This window comes from Streptopelia decaocto (genome assembly GCF_964273445.1).
Source record: "Streptopelia decaocto genome assembly, chromosome: 5".
NCBI lineage: Eukaryota > Metazoa > Chordata > Aves > Columbiformes > Columbidae > Streptopelia > Streptopelia decaocto.
The window spans coordinates 20,185,678-20,206,370 of NC_138659.1; the positions used below are offsets into that span (position 1 = coordinate 20,185,678).

Genomic DNA, 20,693 nt, shown 5'->3' on the forward strand with positions numbered 1-20,693 from the left:
TTCCGATGTGCACAGTAATTTTACTAAGACATTCTAAATACATCACTTGCAAATTAATTTAAAATTTACTTATTTTTGACTCCTGGTTTATTAACTTCCTTGCCTTACATAGCTGCAGCTGCTGTCTTAGCACTTCAGTGTACAGGAAAAACAGCTTATTGAATGAGCTGATGAAAAATCCCAAATAGAGTAATTTATTGTCACATTCATTAAACCTATTTAGGCAGCTGAAATTATACAGATATGATGTCATACTAATGATGTCCATCATCTACATCAAACAAATATGAGGGACAGTGTTTTTTTCTCCAAGAACGTTTGATTGGGTTAATCTCCTCAGTACAGTCATAAAAAATCATGATTTGTCTATTAAAGTTCTTATTAGCTCAGACTAATTAATGTTAAAGGAGATAATGCATTTTCTGAATGTGTTACCAAGTAAAGTTAAAAGAAGGACACGGGAAATTAAGTGTGTGGATGGATCTGGGTGTTTACCACAAAATAAAATGTGAATCTGTCAAGCTGCAGACTGAAAAAAATCACAGCAAACTTTAGTTTCTAGCTTGAATCTCAGAAATTGATTGTAAAGAATATTAAAAACATAATTTATTCACCCATAGTCTATTTTGGCATGAAAAGATCTTAGAAGTACTCATTATTTTTGCTTCCTGCAAAATGGAAAGAAAAAAAAATCACAATGAAAATCCAGAACAGGTTCTACTGATGCTTATGTCCATAGGAAATATTATATCATGAAATTCTCCACCTCTGTCTGTCATTAGAACAGTGCCTTTTGTGGCTGCCAGTTAGCTACTGGCCATTGTTTGAGGCTTCCTTCATTGACTACGTTCAGTCTTCATTTAATGTGTCCTAACTTTTGCTATGTACTGTCTGTGGTGACATGATAACAATGCATATTCTTTTAGTGTCATAGAGATCTTATATTTTTTCCTAATATGCTTTTCTTATTATGTTCTGACATTTTCTTATATTCTGCGTTTTGGATGTCTGTAGCAGATGCTAGGTCCAATGCACTGTTTTCATCTAGGAATCCCTTTTCTAAATCGACATTATGTCAAACTGATCTGACAAATTCTGCTGCCAATTATGGGCATAATTTCAGTTTCTCCTCTAAGGAGAAGGGAGGTAATGGTACACTTACAGCCCTGTGCCTGGGAGCACAATTAGCTGCAACATTTTTTTATGAAATGTAAGTGAATAAAAGGGGTTGATAAACACCACTCCCCATTTCCTACTTATGCAGCTGGCAACTTTTGCAGGTCTCCAGGCAAGTATTCAAGAGTCTATACTATAATAATTCTGAAAGTTAGACTAGGAACAGGTATATTTATGACTCAACCCTTCAGTTTTCATGTGTGCAACTGCACGGTGGCTCCCTCCTGTGGAAGGACAGCACAGCCAGTTTCTCATGGGCTTCCAGGGAACATCTTCCCAGGACTCTTAGCCAGGGTCGTTCATTGCACTATATGAATTCAAAATACCTCCTTGGGGCTACAGGGGCAATGAAAATGAGGTGAAAAGTCTACACAGGTGCCCTTATCCATTGAAAAAGCTCATTGTGGCTCAACTGGCAAGAAAGCAGCAGTGGTCCCTAGCAGCTGCCAGTAGCTGAAAAGGCACAGAAGAAAAGCCGCAGTTATCCCGGGACTGACCTATGCACACATTTTCATCATCCAGCTCTGCAGAAGCATTTCTGAAGTAGCCCAGCCTGCATAACTCACAGTGCTGACCTCTAGTGTTGTGCTTACAGCTCACGCAAATGACCGTATTGAGCAGCTCGATGTAACTGCACCGGTTGGAGTGCCCGAAGCATTCACAGTCTTTCAAGGAAGAACAGAAATGTATACAAAATGTATACAGCAGCAGAGTCATAGCACATTACATGCTTAGTAAAAATGAACCATGAATAGAAGTATGAATGAATGGCACATACATGTTAATCAATGTAACATGGACAACAGCAGATGTTTATCTGCAATGAAAGTGAAGTTTGTTTCAGGCAGGTTAGCGTGACCTGACGACCATGGCATGACGTCAAAGGCTGACTGTTGTTGGCAGAGCTGATGGAACTGAAGCATTTGCAGTTGTAAACCTTTCAGGGGTACTGGAGGCTCAGTTTCTGCTGATAGAAATGCATACCTTTTGCAGTCGAGATGAGTATAAATCGAGACATGGGAAAATCTTCCTCAGATTAAAAATATTAAATGCAGTAGACCAAACTGTCAAACTTCATCATGCTTAAATCCACACCCATACGCAAAATGAAAGCTTTGTTCCAGCATAAATGGTGAATATACAAAAATACTACTGAAATTGGGGTATTCTAACTGGTAGGCACCTCGGGAACCAGACTGTTTTATTTCAAGACCAAACAAATCTGTATTTTGACAGTTTTGGCCAGCATCTCCTAAAACAATTTACAGAGAAGAAAGGGAAAGAGAGGTGTTATTTAAGAGCTACTTCTACTAAACTGTAAGTATTAACCCATTTTTATATTCTGAGATGAAAAACAATTGGGCTAGAAAAGATCATGATAACTCTGAAATGTGTACTGAATAGAAAGCATGAGTACTGCAGCCATCTGAAATGCAGCTGATATGACAGCTGCTTTTTAAAAACCTCTTCATTGAACAGAGAAAGCTAGTATGTTTTAGTCTTTAATCACAAGCAATGCTTGGCTTTATGCAGAAAGACAGAAATTAGAAGTGTACCAATATAATTAGAGAAGGCACAGCTATGCTTTGTGTACAAAGCTTGTCTAAGTCTGATCACTCAGCTCTGAGTCTGAGCCCAGAATGAATGCAGGAAAGGTTATTAGGATGATCAGAGAAGTAGAGAGCCTATTTAAAAAGTGAAGACTAGGATAATTTGGCTTGTGTATTCCAGGAAACTGAACACAGGAGATATCACTGGGCTATGCGTACATCAAGGAGATAGACTTCTGCCCTCCTAAGTGAATATCTGCGCCAGTGGACACCACGGGCATAAGAACAAATGGATGTTAACTGGCCATTGAGAAATTTCAGCTGGAAATTAGGAGATGGTATCTAGCCATGAGGGCACTGGGCTTCTTGAACACTTCCAATTTGTAGCAAAACCACTGATACTTTAGAAATGTAGTTTATTAACTGGTGAAAGAGATTATGGAATGTTCCCTGCAGCAATGGAGTACTGGATGCAGTGACTTGGAAAGGTTTCAAGGTTTTGAAGTTAACTTAACCTGTAATTAGATAAAGCTGTAGCAGAGCGTGTAAAATATTTCCATATATGCCAGGGGCCAGTCCCTGTGCTGCCTTTCCTGTGGTATGGTGCTGAGTGTGTGGGGCCACCTCCTGAGCCCATGGACTGCTGGAATAGGGTGCCAAATACAATATTTGTGCCTGTCTGTATTTTTATGAAGGAATAGCAATGCACACCTAATACATACATATTTCTTTGGCTGTTGTCTGATGTAGTAGACTGTAAATGGAGAGCATCTTTTCTTACACTGCACAACAGTTAGCATAATGCGTTTCAGTGTTCGAGAGCTGCCTTTCTGCTGCCAGGAAGCATTAATTCAATTTACATACAAACATTTAGTTAACATACATGCATTCTTGTTCTCTTCAGAGTTATGTTGCTAAACTGATGTTTTGTGGTTCACACCGACCTGACAATTTTGATGCCTGTAACTGCTGGAGCACAATAAAACATTTGGTGTATCAGTATGTTAACACTTGACATAATTGAGTGGGGAGGAAAAAAAGTGTTAATGTTTGTTGTCTTTGCAGCTGGTTGGTATGATTCAGCATCTCAGCCACCCAGCAGCATTTCTCCCCTAGTACACCCAGTTCGCTTGAGCAAAAACTGTGTGGGGCAGAAGCAACAGATCTAAAAATGGAAAAGCACTAGCAAACAGGAGTTGCAGGAAAAATTATTACAATTGTAAGTTTTTATGTATTTGGTTTTTTAAATAAGGAAGACTGGTTAGTGATAAGCAATCTGATCCCTCTGAATCTCAGAATGTAGGTGAATTTAGAAGAAATAACATACCTTGTTTTTTGAATCAGTAACAGGCAGCAGAATATTACATGTTTATATTTCAAGAATATGCAGACTATATAGAATTGCCAGTAAATCAGCATATACTATATAATATTTTGTGTTTAAAGTAGCAGAAAGAAATTGAGAATATTCTGTGAACGAATGACTGCACTACTTTCACCCTGAAACTGTGATATGACCTTCAATAGTATTACTACTACACATAAATAGTCATTACAAAAGCACAGGAAACAAAGCTGCACATAAAATAACTCACTCTGATCCAAGTTCTGATTTGGACTGAAGAAACTTCTAGTAATTATGAGGGACCTAGTTTGACGTACACACATGTTCCTAAACGTATACAGAAGGGCTACTTAGGTTCAGATGTGGCTCATCAACATTAAAGGTTAGCAATGAGACCAATTCTTATACTTGGTTGCACTCCTATGGGTATTGCTCTTTTGTAATAACTGTGCTGTGTGAAAGAAAGCCTTTGTTTTGAAGTTAGCTTATACTAAGATATCAGAAAGCTACGTGAGATGCTACCCTCAACCAGTCAGAGATAACATGCAGAATTGTATTCAGCATCATGCCAGCTGGGAAGGTAACACCTGTCAGTGCTGTATGGCCTTTCTAGCTTATGTGGTTCATCTTAACCAGCACGCCAGAAGCAGAAAACAGCCTGCTTATGGACTTGTCAGAAACACAGCTTAAGGTTTTTAGGTACATGTCTCTGGCTACCAGCCCAACCACTTTCATGCACTGACAAAGTCATGAAATCATTGAAAGAGATGGGGAAGTATCAAAATCAGGCTGCAAATGGTTCACCAACAATGAAGTGACATGAGCTTACAGTGGTAGAAAATGCTGCTTTCAGTTCTGAGTACAACATGTCAGACAAGACACAGATAAACTAGAGACAATTTAAAGCTGAATAACAATAAGGAGTAAATTGTTTGGAAAATAAAACCTCAGAAGAGAGCTGAAGATAGGTTTAATGTGAGGGAAAAGGGGAGAAGAGATAGCCATGTTAGATTTGATAATTGGCTTTGGATGATTTAGGAGTTGACAAATCCCTTGCCAACTCACAGAAAGACTGTCTGTATGATCCTTTAAAGACTATTTTCAACACAATGATTCTATTGCAACAATCTTGATCCTGTTGTAGAAAGCATGATAAAATTACCCATGGAAGGCTCATAAAGAAACTGATAATTTACATGTTTTGTTTCTATAAACTGGATACCTTTTTTCCCCATTATAATGCTAGGCAGTTTCATCTTTGAGATGACCTACTATTGTGCTGAGGGCACACGGTTCAACTGAAGCTTCAGCTGCAACCAATAAAACATGAAACATAATCACATGAAACAATAGTAAACACATGGAAGAGAAGCATCGCTTTTCAACTAAGATAATGCATGAAATAGCTACCACTGTCATTTTCTAATTAAAAGCACAAAAAGTCTTTCAAGAAAAGTGTATTCAGAAATCATTATATTTTTTCTTTTTTTATTTTCCAGTAACTCTGTGTTTCTCCTCCATACACTAACAAAAGGTAAACAAAGGAGATTTCATCGTAACCTTAGAAATGACCTGCTTCATAACAAACAGTACAGCTTGTTATCAGGATCTCATCAAATGCGTCAAACTAAGTTCAAATATTTGTTAATATCCCTTTTTTTCTTAATATATATTTCATGAATAATGAGATATTCACAATAGCTACAGAAAGACAAAACATCTTTATACATACTCTTTACAGATAATTTGATGAGGAAAAACAATGAGAAGATCTCAGGGTTCAGACTGTGAATGACAGATATACAAACGACACAAGTTGCCTGTAAGAGCAAATATTGGCATCCTTCATTATGCCCATCTAATTCCATTGTTTTGATAAAACACTGAAACATCAGTTCGAAATGTAATGCCTGTATTCTGAATTTGCACACTGTTACGATAAAATGAAGATGTAAGGCACACTTACAATGCACTAAAAGACATAACTATGCATTACACTCCGTGGCATTTATAGACACTTCTCGAGGATATGGACAACGATTTTTAATGTATTGTTTGCCCTCAACTAATCTGCTTATGTATCCTTTTGTACAATTTATGCATATCAGTGAGGAAAAAAAGACTCTAACAAGCATCTCCTTTCTAGGCAGCAATCTGAATAGTCATATTCATACATTTAACTCCCTTAAAAACAAATGCCATGTCACCTTATATGCCAACAGTGACTGTCGAAGAAGCGTATTTATTATTTTATTTGTATGGTTTATGTGACTTAATGCTTCTGTTGTTGTTAATGAAGATGCCTCACCAGTAAGCTAATGGGTACACTTCACAGATATTCCAGATTCATACAGTGCAATGTTTTCACAACACAGAGCACTATGGAATCACTGTATGAATCCAAGAATTCCTACCTCTCTTGTGGTTTGCAACTTGAACAGAAGAAACAGTTGACATAGCTAATTTGGGAGCAACTGGATAGGTAATAAAATGAACAGTAAATTAGAAAAGGTATCACATAGGAACAAATCAAAAGATCAAAATATTTTCTAACTTTTAAATTAACTTTAACAATGGATACTATTTTATAAGGAAAGAGTGAAAGGGAAAATGAGTTATATACTATCAACTATTGAATCATTCGAGCTATATTATCCAAGATAAAAGGAACATAACTCACATCTAGACACTTCAACAGTTTTTTGTTAGAGGCTATTTGATGATTTCTCCCAATCAATGACTAATGACTATATGGTAACCAGAATGGTCTGCAAAGGGTTTTGTTAAATTTACATGCATATTTTTTCTGGCCTAATAGCATAAACAAAGAAAACACAATAAAATAATGATAGGAATAGGCAGATTTCTGTAATTATTCTCTTCATACACTAGCCTTGACTGGAGTATTTAATCTACAATAAATGTTAAACGCTGCAACAGCATGCTCTAACACATAATCTGAATAGAAATGCTTTTAAGCTTTTCTGTTTTGTGCTCCCTAAAAAAAAAGAAAAAAAAAATTCCTAAACCTCTTATTTTTGGCGGAGAAACACTGAATAGTAATTTTGTGCTGTTCAAGATGTATTTTGCAATGAAGTTTTAGATCCCAAGCAGTATAATTAAGCTATGAAATCCATGAGAAATGCTTACTATCATTTCAGTGGGAATGTTTTGATTTAAAATTCCTGTGAATAATGTAGGCTAATCCTTACAGAGAGCAGAGGAGCAGAGATCAGTCTGGGTTGTTTTTGTTTGTTTAAGGAACACATGCAAAAGCTTGGGAAATATAATGCAGGCTAAATGAAGTTATCTGAATACTAAGTATCACTTAATCACGGATATTTAATTTAAAATATATGCAGATAATGCAAACTAAAGTACATTGCTAATCCTTACGGAGAGCAAAGATCAATTAGTGTTTTCTGTTTTGTGGGGCACATTGAGACTTGCATATATAACACAGTAGATTCTATGTATATGTTTTGATATGGTCACTGTGATCAATAGATTTAACTACAGCCCTTCCAATGTTATTCCTTAACAGATTCCCAGTGCATCTTGTTCAGTTTAGTAGCTATTTTCTAGATCACCTTTTCACTAATTTTATTCTCCATTAGTATGTGTTATAGCACAGAAAGGACACCCTTTAAGAGCCAAAGCAAGCCACAGGCCAAATTTCTGCACAGATTTTTTTGGAGCAAAGGGCAGTAAATAAGGAGAACAAAAGGATGTTATTTTTTATAATGAACAATCATTTTGAGGTGTGAAGTATAGCTGAATACAACTTCAAATAATAAAGCATCTTACTTTTATTAGTAATCTTAAAAAGTTGTTCTGTTTTATTTAATGCTAATCAATATGCCACCGCCTGTGAGTAATCTTTTGTGTGTCACTCACACTGCAGACAGCTGTGAATCTGTCCTGCAGAGAACCTGCTTGTATTGCGGATGGCAGGCAAGCTAAGAATGCCTCTTAGCTCGTTTCGGAAAACAAAGTGGAAACAAGACATTAAAATGGGTTTGATGTAGACAATGACAATCTTTCTCATTCAAGAATCTCAAAACTTGCTCAAAATATAGAGTGTTGTCTAAACAAGTCCAACATTATCTAGAGTTTTCTACATATCAGTACCTATAACCTGTGCATCTACTTTTCCAGACTTTTTGCAGTGGTGATGTGCATAATCTGAGTGTTGGAAGACTTTTCAGGTAAGATTTTGTTTATGGTTATTTTCTCCAGAATAGTATTACTTAGCATCCTAAGAAAAATGATTTGGATTATAATTGTTACTATTTTTGCCACCATGTGGGACTTCCTGAAAGGAATTTCGGTAATTTTAGACCACTAGGAATTTTACAGCATCCTACCTTGGTTTGGTTTAGAAACCTCAAGGGAAGAAATATTCGGCCATATCCTATCAAACTTTGAAGGATCTGCATGCATCAGGAAAAATCAGGTTTTGTTATTTACATCTGTTATATTGTTCTAAACAGGCAAGCATATGGACAAAGACATAGAATACAAACATCCACTACTGGACTAGTCTAGGTTGCACTTGAGCAGTACATGACTCCACAGTGAACAAGAAAACAAGCAATTGATGACTCCCAAAACACCAAATGGACATAAAATACTGTGCATAGCAATTTATCTTCTGTGGTTTAAAATATAATTTTTCTCGGTGAGAAGATATCCTAGACCAATATATGTGATTCTAACACCAGAAACAAAACAGGAACATATTCTGTTAAATCTCTGTAGAGATAAAATGACAATATCAGACAAATATGGATGTCTTACCAAAGATGTATACCTTACCATAATATCCTGGTTTAGGGCCTTTTGAGTAAATTATATTTGTGTTATCAGAAGAAATACATTTACCTGTAGAGAGGGCTTTTTCTTTTCCTCTCCCACTTTGTGTATTGTGTCTGTTTCCTATCGCCTCTACTGATATATTTTACAGTTTGATTTTTTTAATAAGAACATTGAATGATTCCATTTCTTAAAAGCCCTACGTAATGTGTTACCTACACATAGAAGCATTTTGTCTCTCAGCAAAATAATTAATTAGGTTTCTTTATAGCTTCATCTCCTTTGGTCAATGTGCTTCAGGGATGGGGTAATGGGGAGTGATAATCCTTAGCAGAATGGTACTCAGTGTTGGAGCTGGGGTTATGTAAAGGGGATGGGGTTGTGGGAGGAGGAAAGCAAGCTTTTACTTGGGCCCTGATCTAGGAAATGGCATTTATACTCTCCTTATCTGTCTGTTATAATCTTTCATCTGTCTAGGTTTGAACATCAGATCTGGACCACATTTTTATCATCTTCTGTGAGAACTGCAGTGGTTGCGTCCCTTCCGAGCTGAGCAGAGTCTCTCTTAATTGTCACATCAGCCTAAATAGTGGTGATATTAGCTGGGAGAGAGCTATTTCTTCATTTCTCCATGCAAGGAACTTGAGCAGTGAGTAGATTGGAGTTGTCACAACCTGGTTGCCATTAAGGGTCTTCTAGGTCTTTTGGAATAAGGTGTGTTTCACTGTTATGTCCACCTTAGCAGAAGACCTGCAGGGATGCTATGACAAAAAGGATTTCAAACATCTGATGTGGAAGGAGGACATGATTTGTTTTCCATTGTATCTTCTGACCCATTTGTTAAGGTGAAGAGAAATCAGCTGCGTGGGGATGGCTGTCCCAAAAGTGCTCCCCTACAGGGAACAATTCAAGGAAAAGATTATGACCTGTATTGTGCCATTTACTGTCAGATAGTCTTCTGCAATTAAATCAGTCAAGTTGTGATGTAATCTCATCATTACATCGTATTCTTGCATTTTTGTGCTTTACAGTCAAGAACATGGGAGAATGAAAAACTGAGTCAGTGTGGTAGATTCTCAAACAGTCTACGTATCAATCAAAAATAACTTGCCTCTACTGGTCAGATCCACCAATTCACACACATAGGAAGTGCAAACACAGTAGGCAGATTGTATGACAAAAGATATCCAAAAGTTGTACTTACTGAGGTGGCATGAGAACCCTAGCCCACTGAAAGACTGTAATTCCATGCACCTGAGACACCACATTCCTCCTGGAACACTGACTGGTTATGTTGAAGAAGTTTCAAGCACACACAGACAAATCACTTGCACAGTTAATTCACTGTTAAAGTTTTGGTAGCTTTAGGAACACTTAAGTTTGACCTAAAGATTTTAAAGAAACTGGACATTAGAGAATACATATAAAAATCAGGAGCTAAAAAGGAAAAGCAATCTTTATTAACTAAATTGTCCTGTTGTCCCATGACCCTTTTTCTCTTTTAGCCATCGTGCAACATCAGGTTTATTGCAGAAAACCTGTAACATTTCAAATCGAGCTTCCAATATCCTGCTTTTGTTGTTGAATACTGTGTAGCACACCTACTCCAAAAATTCACATGCATAATGGTCTTCAACTGAAATGGCCTAGATATTACCAGAAGTAATAGCATCAAAGCTTTGTAATGCCTTAGGACTAACCCTCTGGAGTATCTTTCATTTAATTCACTATAACTCCTATCAAGGAAATAAAATATTTTATATAATCTGATTAATATAATCAATAATATTTCACATACAATCTTATTCTGATGATTATTTCCCCAAGTAACCTTGTCTTGTCCAAATACAATCATTGTATGACAGCAAAATCAGTGTTTCATATTTCTTACTAATCCTATAAATGTTATAGATCTGTGCTCATTTTTGCAAACTTACTTAAAATGGAGGTTGTGACTTACTGCAGAATAATTAAAAATTCCCTGACCCTTCAAATTAGATTACATAGAGCTGAGTTTCTTAATGAACACTCAAAACAATAAAGAGCATGTTTACAGTGCCTGAGGATTACCAATTAATTATTATTAGTAGTGATTATTACTAGTTATTAGTGATAATTATAACCATCTTAGGAGGGACTTCTAAAGGTCATTTGTTCCATCCTTTACTTATAGCAGGGTCAACTTCAAAGTTAGATGAGGTTATTCAGAGTCATATCCAGCTGAGACCAGCTGCTGTCTTCAGTGTATCTGGGCTGCTTGATAATGTGGTTTATGCTCCCAAGGATTTAATGCTTCTATTACGTGCCTTTTTTTTTTTTTTTACACTTTGGTAAAGATAGTATTTTTTTTCTTAAATCCTTATTCATGGAATGTATTACCACCAAGATTACAGGTTTCTTGTTATCAAGGCTTTTCTTTTTTTGAAATGTTATGTTTTTATTATCATTATTATTTAAATTGAGACAACTTAAAATGCTTTATCTACAAAGGTAGGTGGAGATGTCTAAGTCAAAGAATGTTGACTGCCATTCCCACAAGTATATTGGAGCACATGAGTCATCCTTGAACAGACACTAAGAAGATTCATTTAGCAGCTAGTTATTCTTTTATAACTTGTGAAAATATTTCTAGTCCTCAGTGATTACCACTAGAGTTTTATTTATAGAGAAGTTGACTCAAACCAAGCTTTTCCAGAACAGTTCCATGTATGGACACTGTATTCTGTAATTAAAGTAATTATTTGCCAGAATAGTTAATGAATTTTGGTATAGGTATTCTAGAATATATAGAGATCTACTGTAATAGAGTCAGCTGATCGGAGCCAGCCCAGCGAGAGCCGGAGCCGGCGGGGTTCAGCAGACCACGAGGTTCAGCCGAGATTAGGAAGCTCAGAGGGAAACGTACAGGGACAGCCTGATTCCCGGCGGGTCCCGATCGCCAAAGCCCCGGCAGCCATTGCGAGAGAGCGGCTGACGTGCCGGGGGGCGTTCCCACGGTGACGGCGACCACACCCCCTCCCCTTACCTTGAAAAAGCCTTTGGGAGGGCAGCGACTAGTCACCTGGTGTAGGGAGGAGCAACCAGCTTGTGTAGCAGGTGAGTCCCACCCACACGGTGCTGTAGCAGCGGGTGTGGTAGCTCGTGCAGCAGGGTGCAGAGAGCACTTGTTGCTTGTCAGCCCTTCTAGCTTACTACCAGCGCCCCAGACTGCTGACAACCATGGTCGCCTCCAGAAGGAGAGCTTGCCTCAAACAGACTGTGGCTACACAGACTGAGGCTCTGTCCCGAACGGTGGCTGTTCAGGTCTCCGGCTGCAGAGAGTGCCAGAGCCTGCTGCTGCCGGGGCAGGGAGGCCAGCACTCCACCTGTGTCAGGTGTGAGCAGGTGCAAGATCTGCTCGACATGGTCGTCAAACTTAAGGAGGAGGTTGAGACGCTGAGGACCATCAGGGAGTGCGAAAGGGAGATCGACTGGTGGAGTAACACCCTGACGTGCCAGTCGGAAAGGTCACAGGGAGGTACCTCCCAAAAGGAGATGGACCTCCTGCCCTCTCGGACAGAGGCAGAAGTCCTGAGACGGCCCCACCCTTGTTGCTCTCGGGCAGAGTTAGGGGACCGAAAGGACGACAAGGGTTGGAAGCGTATTCCGGTTCGGCGTCACGGGCAGCCCCCCTCCCTGCCTGCTTTGCCTCCCCAGGTGCCCCTCCGTAATAGGTTTGAGGCCCTGGATCTTGAAGATGAGGTAGGTGAGGAGGTGGTGCCAAGCCTACAAGCCAACAAGCCTACAAGATCACGTAGGAAGAGGCAGTCGACCTCACAACTTAAGACTGCCTCTGATAAGAAAGAAAGAAGGGTGATTGTAATAGGAAACTCCCTTCTGAAAGGAACAGAGGGCCCAATATGCAGAGTTGACCCTCATCTTAGGGAAGTTTGTAGTCTCCCTGGAGCCCGGATCAAGGACATCGCTAGAGAGCTCCCCAAACTGGTGCACCCGACGGACTACTACCCGCTGCTGGTCTTCCAGACAGATGGGGAGGAAGCTGCTTCCCGTAGTCTGAGGGGGATGAAGAATGATTTCAAGGTCTTGGGAAGGATGGTGAAAGACTCAGGGGCTCAAGTGATCTTCTCTTCACTCCTTCCATCTTCAAGTGATGATGTGGGATGGAATAGGAAAATTCACTCTCTAAATGGTTGGCTCCAAGACTGGTGCTACAGGCAGGGCTTTGGATTTTTTGATAATGGTTGGTTTTATAAGACACCAGTCCGGACACTGTCACGTGGGAAAGGTTTATCTCGTAGGGGCAAAAGGATGCTGGGGCAGGAATTAGCTGGGCTCATTTGGAGAGCTTTAAACTAGGCTCGAAGGGGGATGGGGTTGTAGCTGGGCTTGTCCCAGTGGGGCTGCAATCTAAAACTGATGAGGACCGGGTGGCCTCCTATGCCCCTAGGGAGAAACTGGTGTGCTCTGCTCGCTCCCTGAAATGCCTGTATACCAATGCGCGCGGCATGGGGAATAAGCAGGAGGAGCTAGAATCCTATGTTCGGTCGGGAGATTATGATCTGGTGGCAATTACAGAAACATGGTGGGACAGTTCACATGACTGGAATGTGGTCATGGATGGCTATGCCCTTTTCAGGAAAGACAGGCCAGCCAGGCGTGGTGGTGGAGTTGCTCTCTATGTGAGACAGCAACTACAATGTACTAAATTCTGCCCAGGAGCGGATGACGAGCGAGTTGAGAGTGTATGGGTCAGGATCAAGGGGCAGGCTGGCAGGGCTGACACTGTTGTGGGCGTCTGCTACAGGCCACCAGATCAGGCTGAGGAAGTTGATGAGGCCTTCTATGGGCAGCTGAGAGTGGCCTCACAGTCACAGGCCATGGTTGTTGTGGGTGATTTTAACTTCCCTGATGTTTGCTGGAAGGACCATTCAGCCAGCCAGCCACAGTCCAGGAGGTTCCTCCAGTGCATTGATGATAACTTCCTCATGCAGATGGTGGAGGAGCCGACTAGGAGAGGTGCACTGCTGGATCTCATCCTCACTAACAAGGAGGGTCTGGTCGAAGCAGTAAAGGTTGAGGGCTGCCTGGGTTGCAGTGACCACGAGATGGTGGAGTTCAGCATCTCATGTGGCAGGAACAGAATAGCAAGTAGAATTGCAACCCTGGACTTCAGCAGGGCTAACTTTGGCCTTTTCAAGCAATTGCTGGGGGAAATCCCATGGGCAAGACTGCTTGAAGGAAAAGGGGCCCAAGATAGCTGGGTGGCATTCAGTGATTGCTTCTTCCACGCTCAGGATCAGAGCATCCCCACACGTAGGAAGTCAAGGAAGGGAGCCAGGAGGCCTGCGTGGTTGAATAGGGAGCTGTTGGGTATGCTCAAGCAGAAGAGGAGAGTTTACAGGTCATGGAAGCAGGGGCTGGCCACTTGGGAGGAATATAAGGCTGCTGTTAGAGGATATAGGAAGGCAGCTAGGATAGCCAAGGCCTCCTTAGAATTACAGCTGGCGAGAGGGGTCAAGGACAGCAAAAAGAACTTTTTCAAATACATAGCAGATAAAACTAATACCAGAGGCAATGTAGGCCCACTGATGAATGGGGTGGGTGCCCTGGTGGCAGAAGATACAGAGAAGGCAGAATTACTGAATGCCTTCTTTGTCTCTGTCTACTCTGCCGGAGGCTGTCCTGGGGAGCCCTGTACCCCTGAGACCCCGGATGAAGCCAGGTCAATGGAGGAGTTTGCTTTAGTCAATGAGGACTGGGTTAGGGAGCAATTAAATAGTCTGGACATTCATAAATCCATGGGTCCAGATGGGATGCATCCGCGGGTGCTGAGGGAGCTGGCTGAAGTCATTGCTGGACCGCTCTCCATCATCTTTGCCAAGTCTTGGGAAACGGGAGAGGTGCCCGAGGATTGGAGGAAAGCAAATGTCACTCCAGTCTTCAAAAAGGGCAAGAAGGAGGACCCGGGTAATTATAGACCGGTCAGCCTCACCTCTGTCCCTGGGAAAGTAATGGAACAGCTTGTCCTTGGTGCCATCTCAAGGCATATCAAGGATAAGAGGGTTATTAGGGGCAGTCAGCATGGCTTTACCAAGGGTAGGTCATGCTTGACCAACCTCATAGCCTTTTATGAGAATGTAACAAGGTGGATGGATGGTGGCAGAGCGGTGGATGTTGTCTACCTTGACTTCAGTAAAGCCTTTGACACAGTCTCCCACAGCATCCTCACAGCTAAGTTGAGGAGGTGTGGTCTAGACAATAGAGTAGTGAGGTGGGTTGCAAACTGGCTTAGGGAGAGAAGTCAGAGAGTGGTAGTCAATGGTGCGGAGTCTAGTTGGAGGCCAGTATCTAGTGGAGTGCCCCAAGGGTCAGTGCTGGGGCCAATATTATTCAATATATTCATTAACGACTTGGACGAGGGAATTGAGTGTACTATCAGCAAGTTTGCTGATGACACCAAGCTAGGAGGAGTGGCTGACACGCCGGAGGGCTGTGCTGCCATCCAGCGGGACCTGGACAGGCTGGAGAGCTGGGCAGGGAATAACCTGATGAAATTTAACAAGGACAAGTGTAGAGTCCTGCATCTGGGCAGGAACAACCCCAGGTTCCAGTATAGGTTGGGAGATTACATATTAGAGAGCAGTGTAGGGGAAAGGGACCTGGGGGTCCTGGTGGACAACAGGATGACCATGAGCCAGCACTGTGCCCTTGTGGCCAGGAAGGCCAATGGCATCCTGGGGTGTATTAGAAGGGGGGTGGTTAGTAGATCAAGAGAGGTCCTCCTTCCCCTCTACTCTGCCCTGGTGAGACCACATCTGGAATATTGTGTCCAGTTCTGGGCCCCTCAGTTCAAGAAGGACAGGGAACTGCTGGAGAGGGTCCAGCGTAGGGCAACGAAGATGATTAAGGGAGTGGAGCACCTCCCTTATGAAGAAAGGCTAAGGGAGCTGGGTCTCTTTAGTTTGGAGAAGAGGAGACTAAGGGGGGACCTTATTAATGTTTATAAATATATAAAGGGTGAGTGCCATGAGGATGGAGCCAGACTCTTCTCAGTGGCAAACAATGATAGGACAAGGGGTAATGGGATCAAGCTGGAACACAAGAGGTTCCACTTAAATTTGAGAAGAAACTTCTTCTCAGTGAGGGTGACAGAGCACTGGAACAGGCTGCCCAGGGAAGTTGTGGAGTCTCCTTCTCTGGAGACATTCAAAACCCGCCTGGACATGTTCCTGTGCGACCTCACCTAGGTGTTCCTGCTCCAGCAGGGGGATTGGACTAGATGATCTTTTGAGGTCCCTTCCAATCCCAAACATACTGTGATACTGTGATACTGTGAATATATTCTATGACTGTCATTCTGGGCAAACAAGGCTACAAAAGGTGAAAAAGAGTTTCCAGAAGTACATTTTAGTGTTATTATTTAAAAGTGAAGCTACTGTAGGCAACTTTAAGAGTAGAGGTATGTGAGCTATATGAGTGAGCAGAAGATCAGATATGGTATTTTAAATTTGCATTGGAAATTTCTGCATTTTTCGTTACTATTGTTCCAAAGCTGATTATATCCAGAAGATAACTCTTAGGAAAAAAAATAAATCTTACTTTCAGGAAGAAAGGAGAAACTGATTGCATGGTATTTTTTAGGTATATGACACTTTCCTTTTTTTTTTTTTTTTTTTTTTTTGGATATACATTATCGAAATTGCCCATGATATAAAATAAAGTCTGTCTTAAATACTCACTGGAACTGCAGTCTGCACCATGGGCTACATTATGTTTTCAGATTGGGGAAACAGTGGAAATGAACAGGTAGTTTCAGCCTGATTCCAACCAGACAGCTGAACAGAAAAAACACCTTTCACGATGTCAGCAGAAATTAATCAGCACTTTGTCGGTTTCTCACTGCAACAAAGTCCTGAGCTGACAGTAAAATGAAAATGCATTCTCAGTGAGAGGGGTGTCCTTCCTTGGGGATGAAGAGTGCAGCTGATGGCCTGTATGAAGACTACATTATTGCCTGGGCATCTGCAGTCTATGGCAGACTTAGTGTATTTTCATCTCCTGAACTGTTTCTGCTGATCTGGTCCACAAAAAAGGCATTTGCTGAAAATTACTAATACTAAATCCATAAGTCTAAAATAATGCTTATTCTGATGGCAGATAGGGAACACTTGTGTTGACAACTATCGTTCCTTAATTTATAATAACGATAAGGAAACCTAGTGAGGGACTCTGATTAAGATGTTTTTTAACTTTTATTTGACTTCTATTTAAAGCACAAAAAAGCATTAAAAATGTTAATGTAAGCTTAATGATTTTAGTAGAAGTCCATGTTTCTAGTCATAGAAAAAAGGCCTTGCACTCCCTGTTTTAAACCATGAATTGAGAGCAAATATCTGCTCTAAAATACAGATGTCTGCTGAGCACAACAGAGTTATACTTATGAAGGTGGGTTTAATTGTTAATATTAGAGAAAAAAAAATACGATTAATTAAAAAGAACACTCACTGAAATCAATGGCAGATTTAGTAACTGCTGGCATAACTGGGTATTTATATCAGATCATATTCCATCACCTATTGCAAAAATTACACTATCATTATTACAGAATTTCTATCTCATTAGGTATGGTTGAATTTATGATAACCTACTTCACATAAAATTTGCCTTTCAGCGTTTTCGTAACACTGCAAAATCCAACCCATCAAAAGGGAAGAAATGCTGAAAAAGTTTTTTTTAAAAAATCACCCCTTTATTAAGTTTAAAAAAATATATTTGGCCAATATTAGGCAATTTTTTTGGAGCAATGTAGGAAGTTTCATACCTGTTCCTTTGAAGAAAGGAGAATTCTGCATATATGTGAAGATGTGGTTGTTTTATGGCAGCTCCTCAGCCATAACAGCTTTTCTAACTGTTGGAAAAATTTAAATGTAATTAGTCCTTTATGTGTCCACTTGTCTTAGAGTAAAATAAAGTGATCTTTTTATAGGCTTAAAAAAATATCCAATGATCCAGCTCTGGAAACTTTTAGGTATCACAAAAAAAATCCACTGATTTTAACACATGTGTTGGCTAATTCTCAAACTAATGAGATCTGAGGGAATATTCTTAAATTTTAAGCATTTCCACTAAAATGATTGCAAAAGTGCGCAATGAATTCAGGTATTTTTGGAAGGAAATATTTAGTTACTTTCTCATGACAAAAAAAGTAAATTATTTCACTTATAGTTTGTGGAGGTTGTTCCTTTTCATTTTGACTGATTCTGTGTTTTCCTACAAAGATGCTGAAATTGGCTGGTCAACTAGGATTATTGTACAGTAATTCACAACTGATGAAGAACAGTAAATCAAGATCTATTTTAAAAATCAGCATGCTGATTTGGAAACTTCATTCTTCCCTTACACTCTGTGAAATAAACTGATTACATGTCTAAGGGACAGAAGGAGAAGAGGAGAGGGTAAAGTATAGAAGTGCGTTTTTTCCCTGCAATTTCTTTCCAAGCTTTATAGATAATTATATTTTACAATATCTATGCAGATCACATCCACTCTCTATAAACTTCTCTGAGTAACTGTAGCTAAACTTACATATTGCAAATGCAATGTGTACATATTGAAATGCTGATATCTTCTTTTCTATAGTGTCCTATCGCTTGATAGTTTATTTATGGTTAAAACAAAGATAACTGTGCACTAAGCAATTTCCCACATATTACAGCAAATAAAAAAGTACTGAAAAGACAGTTTGACTGATACATTGTTTCTAACTAATCAAAAATGCTGAAGGTAAACTGGGATGATCAATACTAAACTGTATGTGGCCATGCCTACTAGACTGGTGAGAATAGCTCTTCTTATCTGTTAAAATTGGTGGATCTGGCAAAACAAAATCAAAAGCTCCCCCAAATCCCACCCACCAACCCATCAGAGCTCCCCAGAGTAGCGTCGGTGGTTCCCAACCTTGCACGTGAAATCTCTCTGCACAGAGACGGTTTCTGCTCAGTGTTGGGGTCAGCGTAGGTGCTCTCCTTACTGCTCTTCAAGGGCAAAATCCTACTTATACAGAAGAAAACTGGCTTTTTTTATGATTCCTAACAGGAAAATAAACTATTCATGATGTCTTTTATTGGAATGTTAAATTTCTTTCAGATCCAGTGTTTAAATGAGGGCATTATACCACGTAGGGTATCAGTATTTTCTTTCAACCTAGTAATGTTTTAATATAATGGAAAATCCAATTGTTAAACTGAAAAATTCTGAGTGCTTCGAAGTATTACAGGAGGGAAAAAAAATACTGGCCTGATATTGTAATCAATTACTTAGATAAGTTGATTACCTTTGACTAGGAGCCTGATTAGCAGTATTATTTGTTAAGAAGTCAGATTTGGATAAAATTGAATTGAAATGAGAATATTTTGCTAGTATGTCCAGAATAATATACTTTGAAGACAATATTTAAATGTTCTAAGGAGATAAACATCTTAATGGTCTCTCAACAGTACAGCTCTCCCTGTAAAACTTGACCTCAAATAATAATAGAAAGTAACGTACAACCTAGTTATGCATGTTTATATCGTACTGATGTATGTGGGTGTTGTGTATACTCTAGTTCAGAGCTTGGCATTATCATGGCATTGATCCCGTAACTAAATTTAATGAGAAAACTTCTTGGTTACTGCAAGGGAGCAAAATCAGGTCCAAAATACTTTGTGTTGCTATAAAACAAACAAACAAAAAATAATCCACTAGTATTTGCTCTCACAACCTTTAAAGATATATATTTACCACATTAACATTTCATAATAAATATGTAAAACAAATAAAGCTACACACACATGCTGACACTATTTTAGTTCTAGAAAAATACCTACTAGATCTTTCAACGTTAAGAAAACAATAATAGTGGCCATTTAGATTTTTTTCACTTTTGTGTCTTGCATTTGTTATAATAAAAAAAAAAAAAAAAGTTCTCTTAATTTAAAATTGTCTATAAAGAAGAACAAAAACATAGGACCAAAGCAGAAAATACCATTTGATTATTGTGCTTGTATCTTGAACTTCGGTGCACGGTCTGTCTCTAAACTCTGGCTCATCTGCCACCAGCCGGCTTTAAGGTGATAATCACCCACACAGAGCTATTTGCACATCACGTCTATCCTATCCTGTATCTAATTATACCCTTTATAACAAACTGCTTAGCATAATTAGTGGAGGTATGCTTTACAGGAATAAAGACAGAAGCTATAGTTTAGAAGATTCAGCTTTTCAAAGGCATACATGTACAGATTAGTAACTTTGGTATTTGGTTACAATAATGAACATTTTGATGCTTTAGTCTATGTAAAATTGGTTCAATCATTACTTTAGCAAGCACAAGAATGTAGTTTTCGGAATATTTACATACTATATATAAGCATTGTTTAAAATTATGAAGTGGTTTTGGGACTCATTAATTGCGAACACTTTCACCAGTATTTTTCCAGACATGGCTGAAAAATGCTGAAAAGGCCAGCGCTGGAATCAAGAATGCTGGAAATGATCAAAGAACCTATTATTCAACTGATAGACAACAGCAGGTACAAATGACCTTAATGGGAAAGCTCTGATTTTTTTTTTTTTTTCTCTTTTTTTCCTAGATGATCAGAAAGGATGTTTACTTAATGACCACTCTTCCTCTGTGTTCAAACTTTAGTGATGAGCTGCTTTAACACAAGATCCTTTGAGGTAAAAAAGGAATAGAGAATGATATGTGCACACAGGTAAATATATTTAATTTCTTGTTTCTTGCTTTCAGTGCAGTCTTAAATTGT

At 39.5% G+C, this 20,693-nt stretch overlaps 1 protein-coding gene across 6 annotated transcripts in view; it reads right to left on the reverse strand.

Annotated features, from left to right (window-relative positions):
* Positions 1–20,693, reverse strand: part of NTNG1 (netrin G1) — a gene marked incomplete at its 5' end in the record, with an annotated part of 155,018 nt that overhangs the window by 31,060 nt on the left and 103,265 nt on the right. For 2 of the 6 annotated variants that reach the window (XM_082053813.1, XM_082053810.1), the window contains one exon: positions 8,439–8,504. The exons of 2 other annotated variants lie outside the window; for them this stretch is intronic. In XM_082053813.1, coding sequence (XP_081909939.1) covers positions 8,439–8,504 — 66 coding nt within the window. Of the gene's footprint in view, positions 1–1,673; positions 1,842–6,485; positions 6,546–8,438; positions 8,505–20,693 lie in introns of all 6 variants that reach the window. 2 more of the 6 variants (XM_082053812.1, XM_082053809.1) reach the window with 2 other exon arrangements.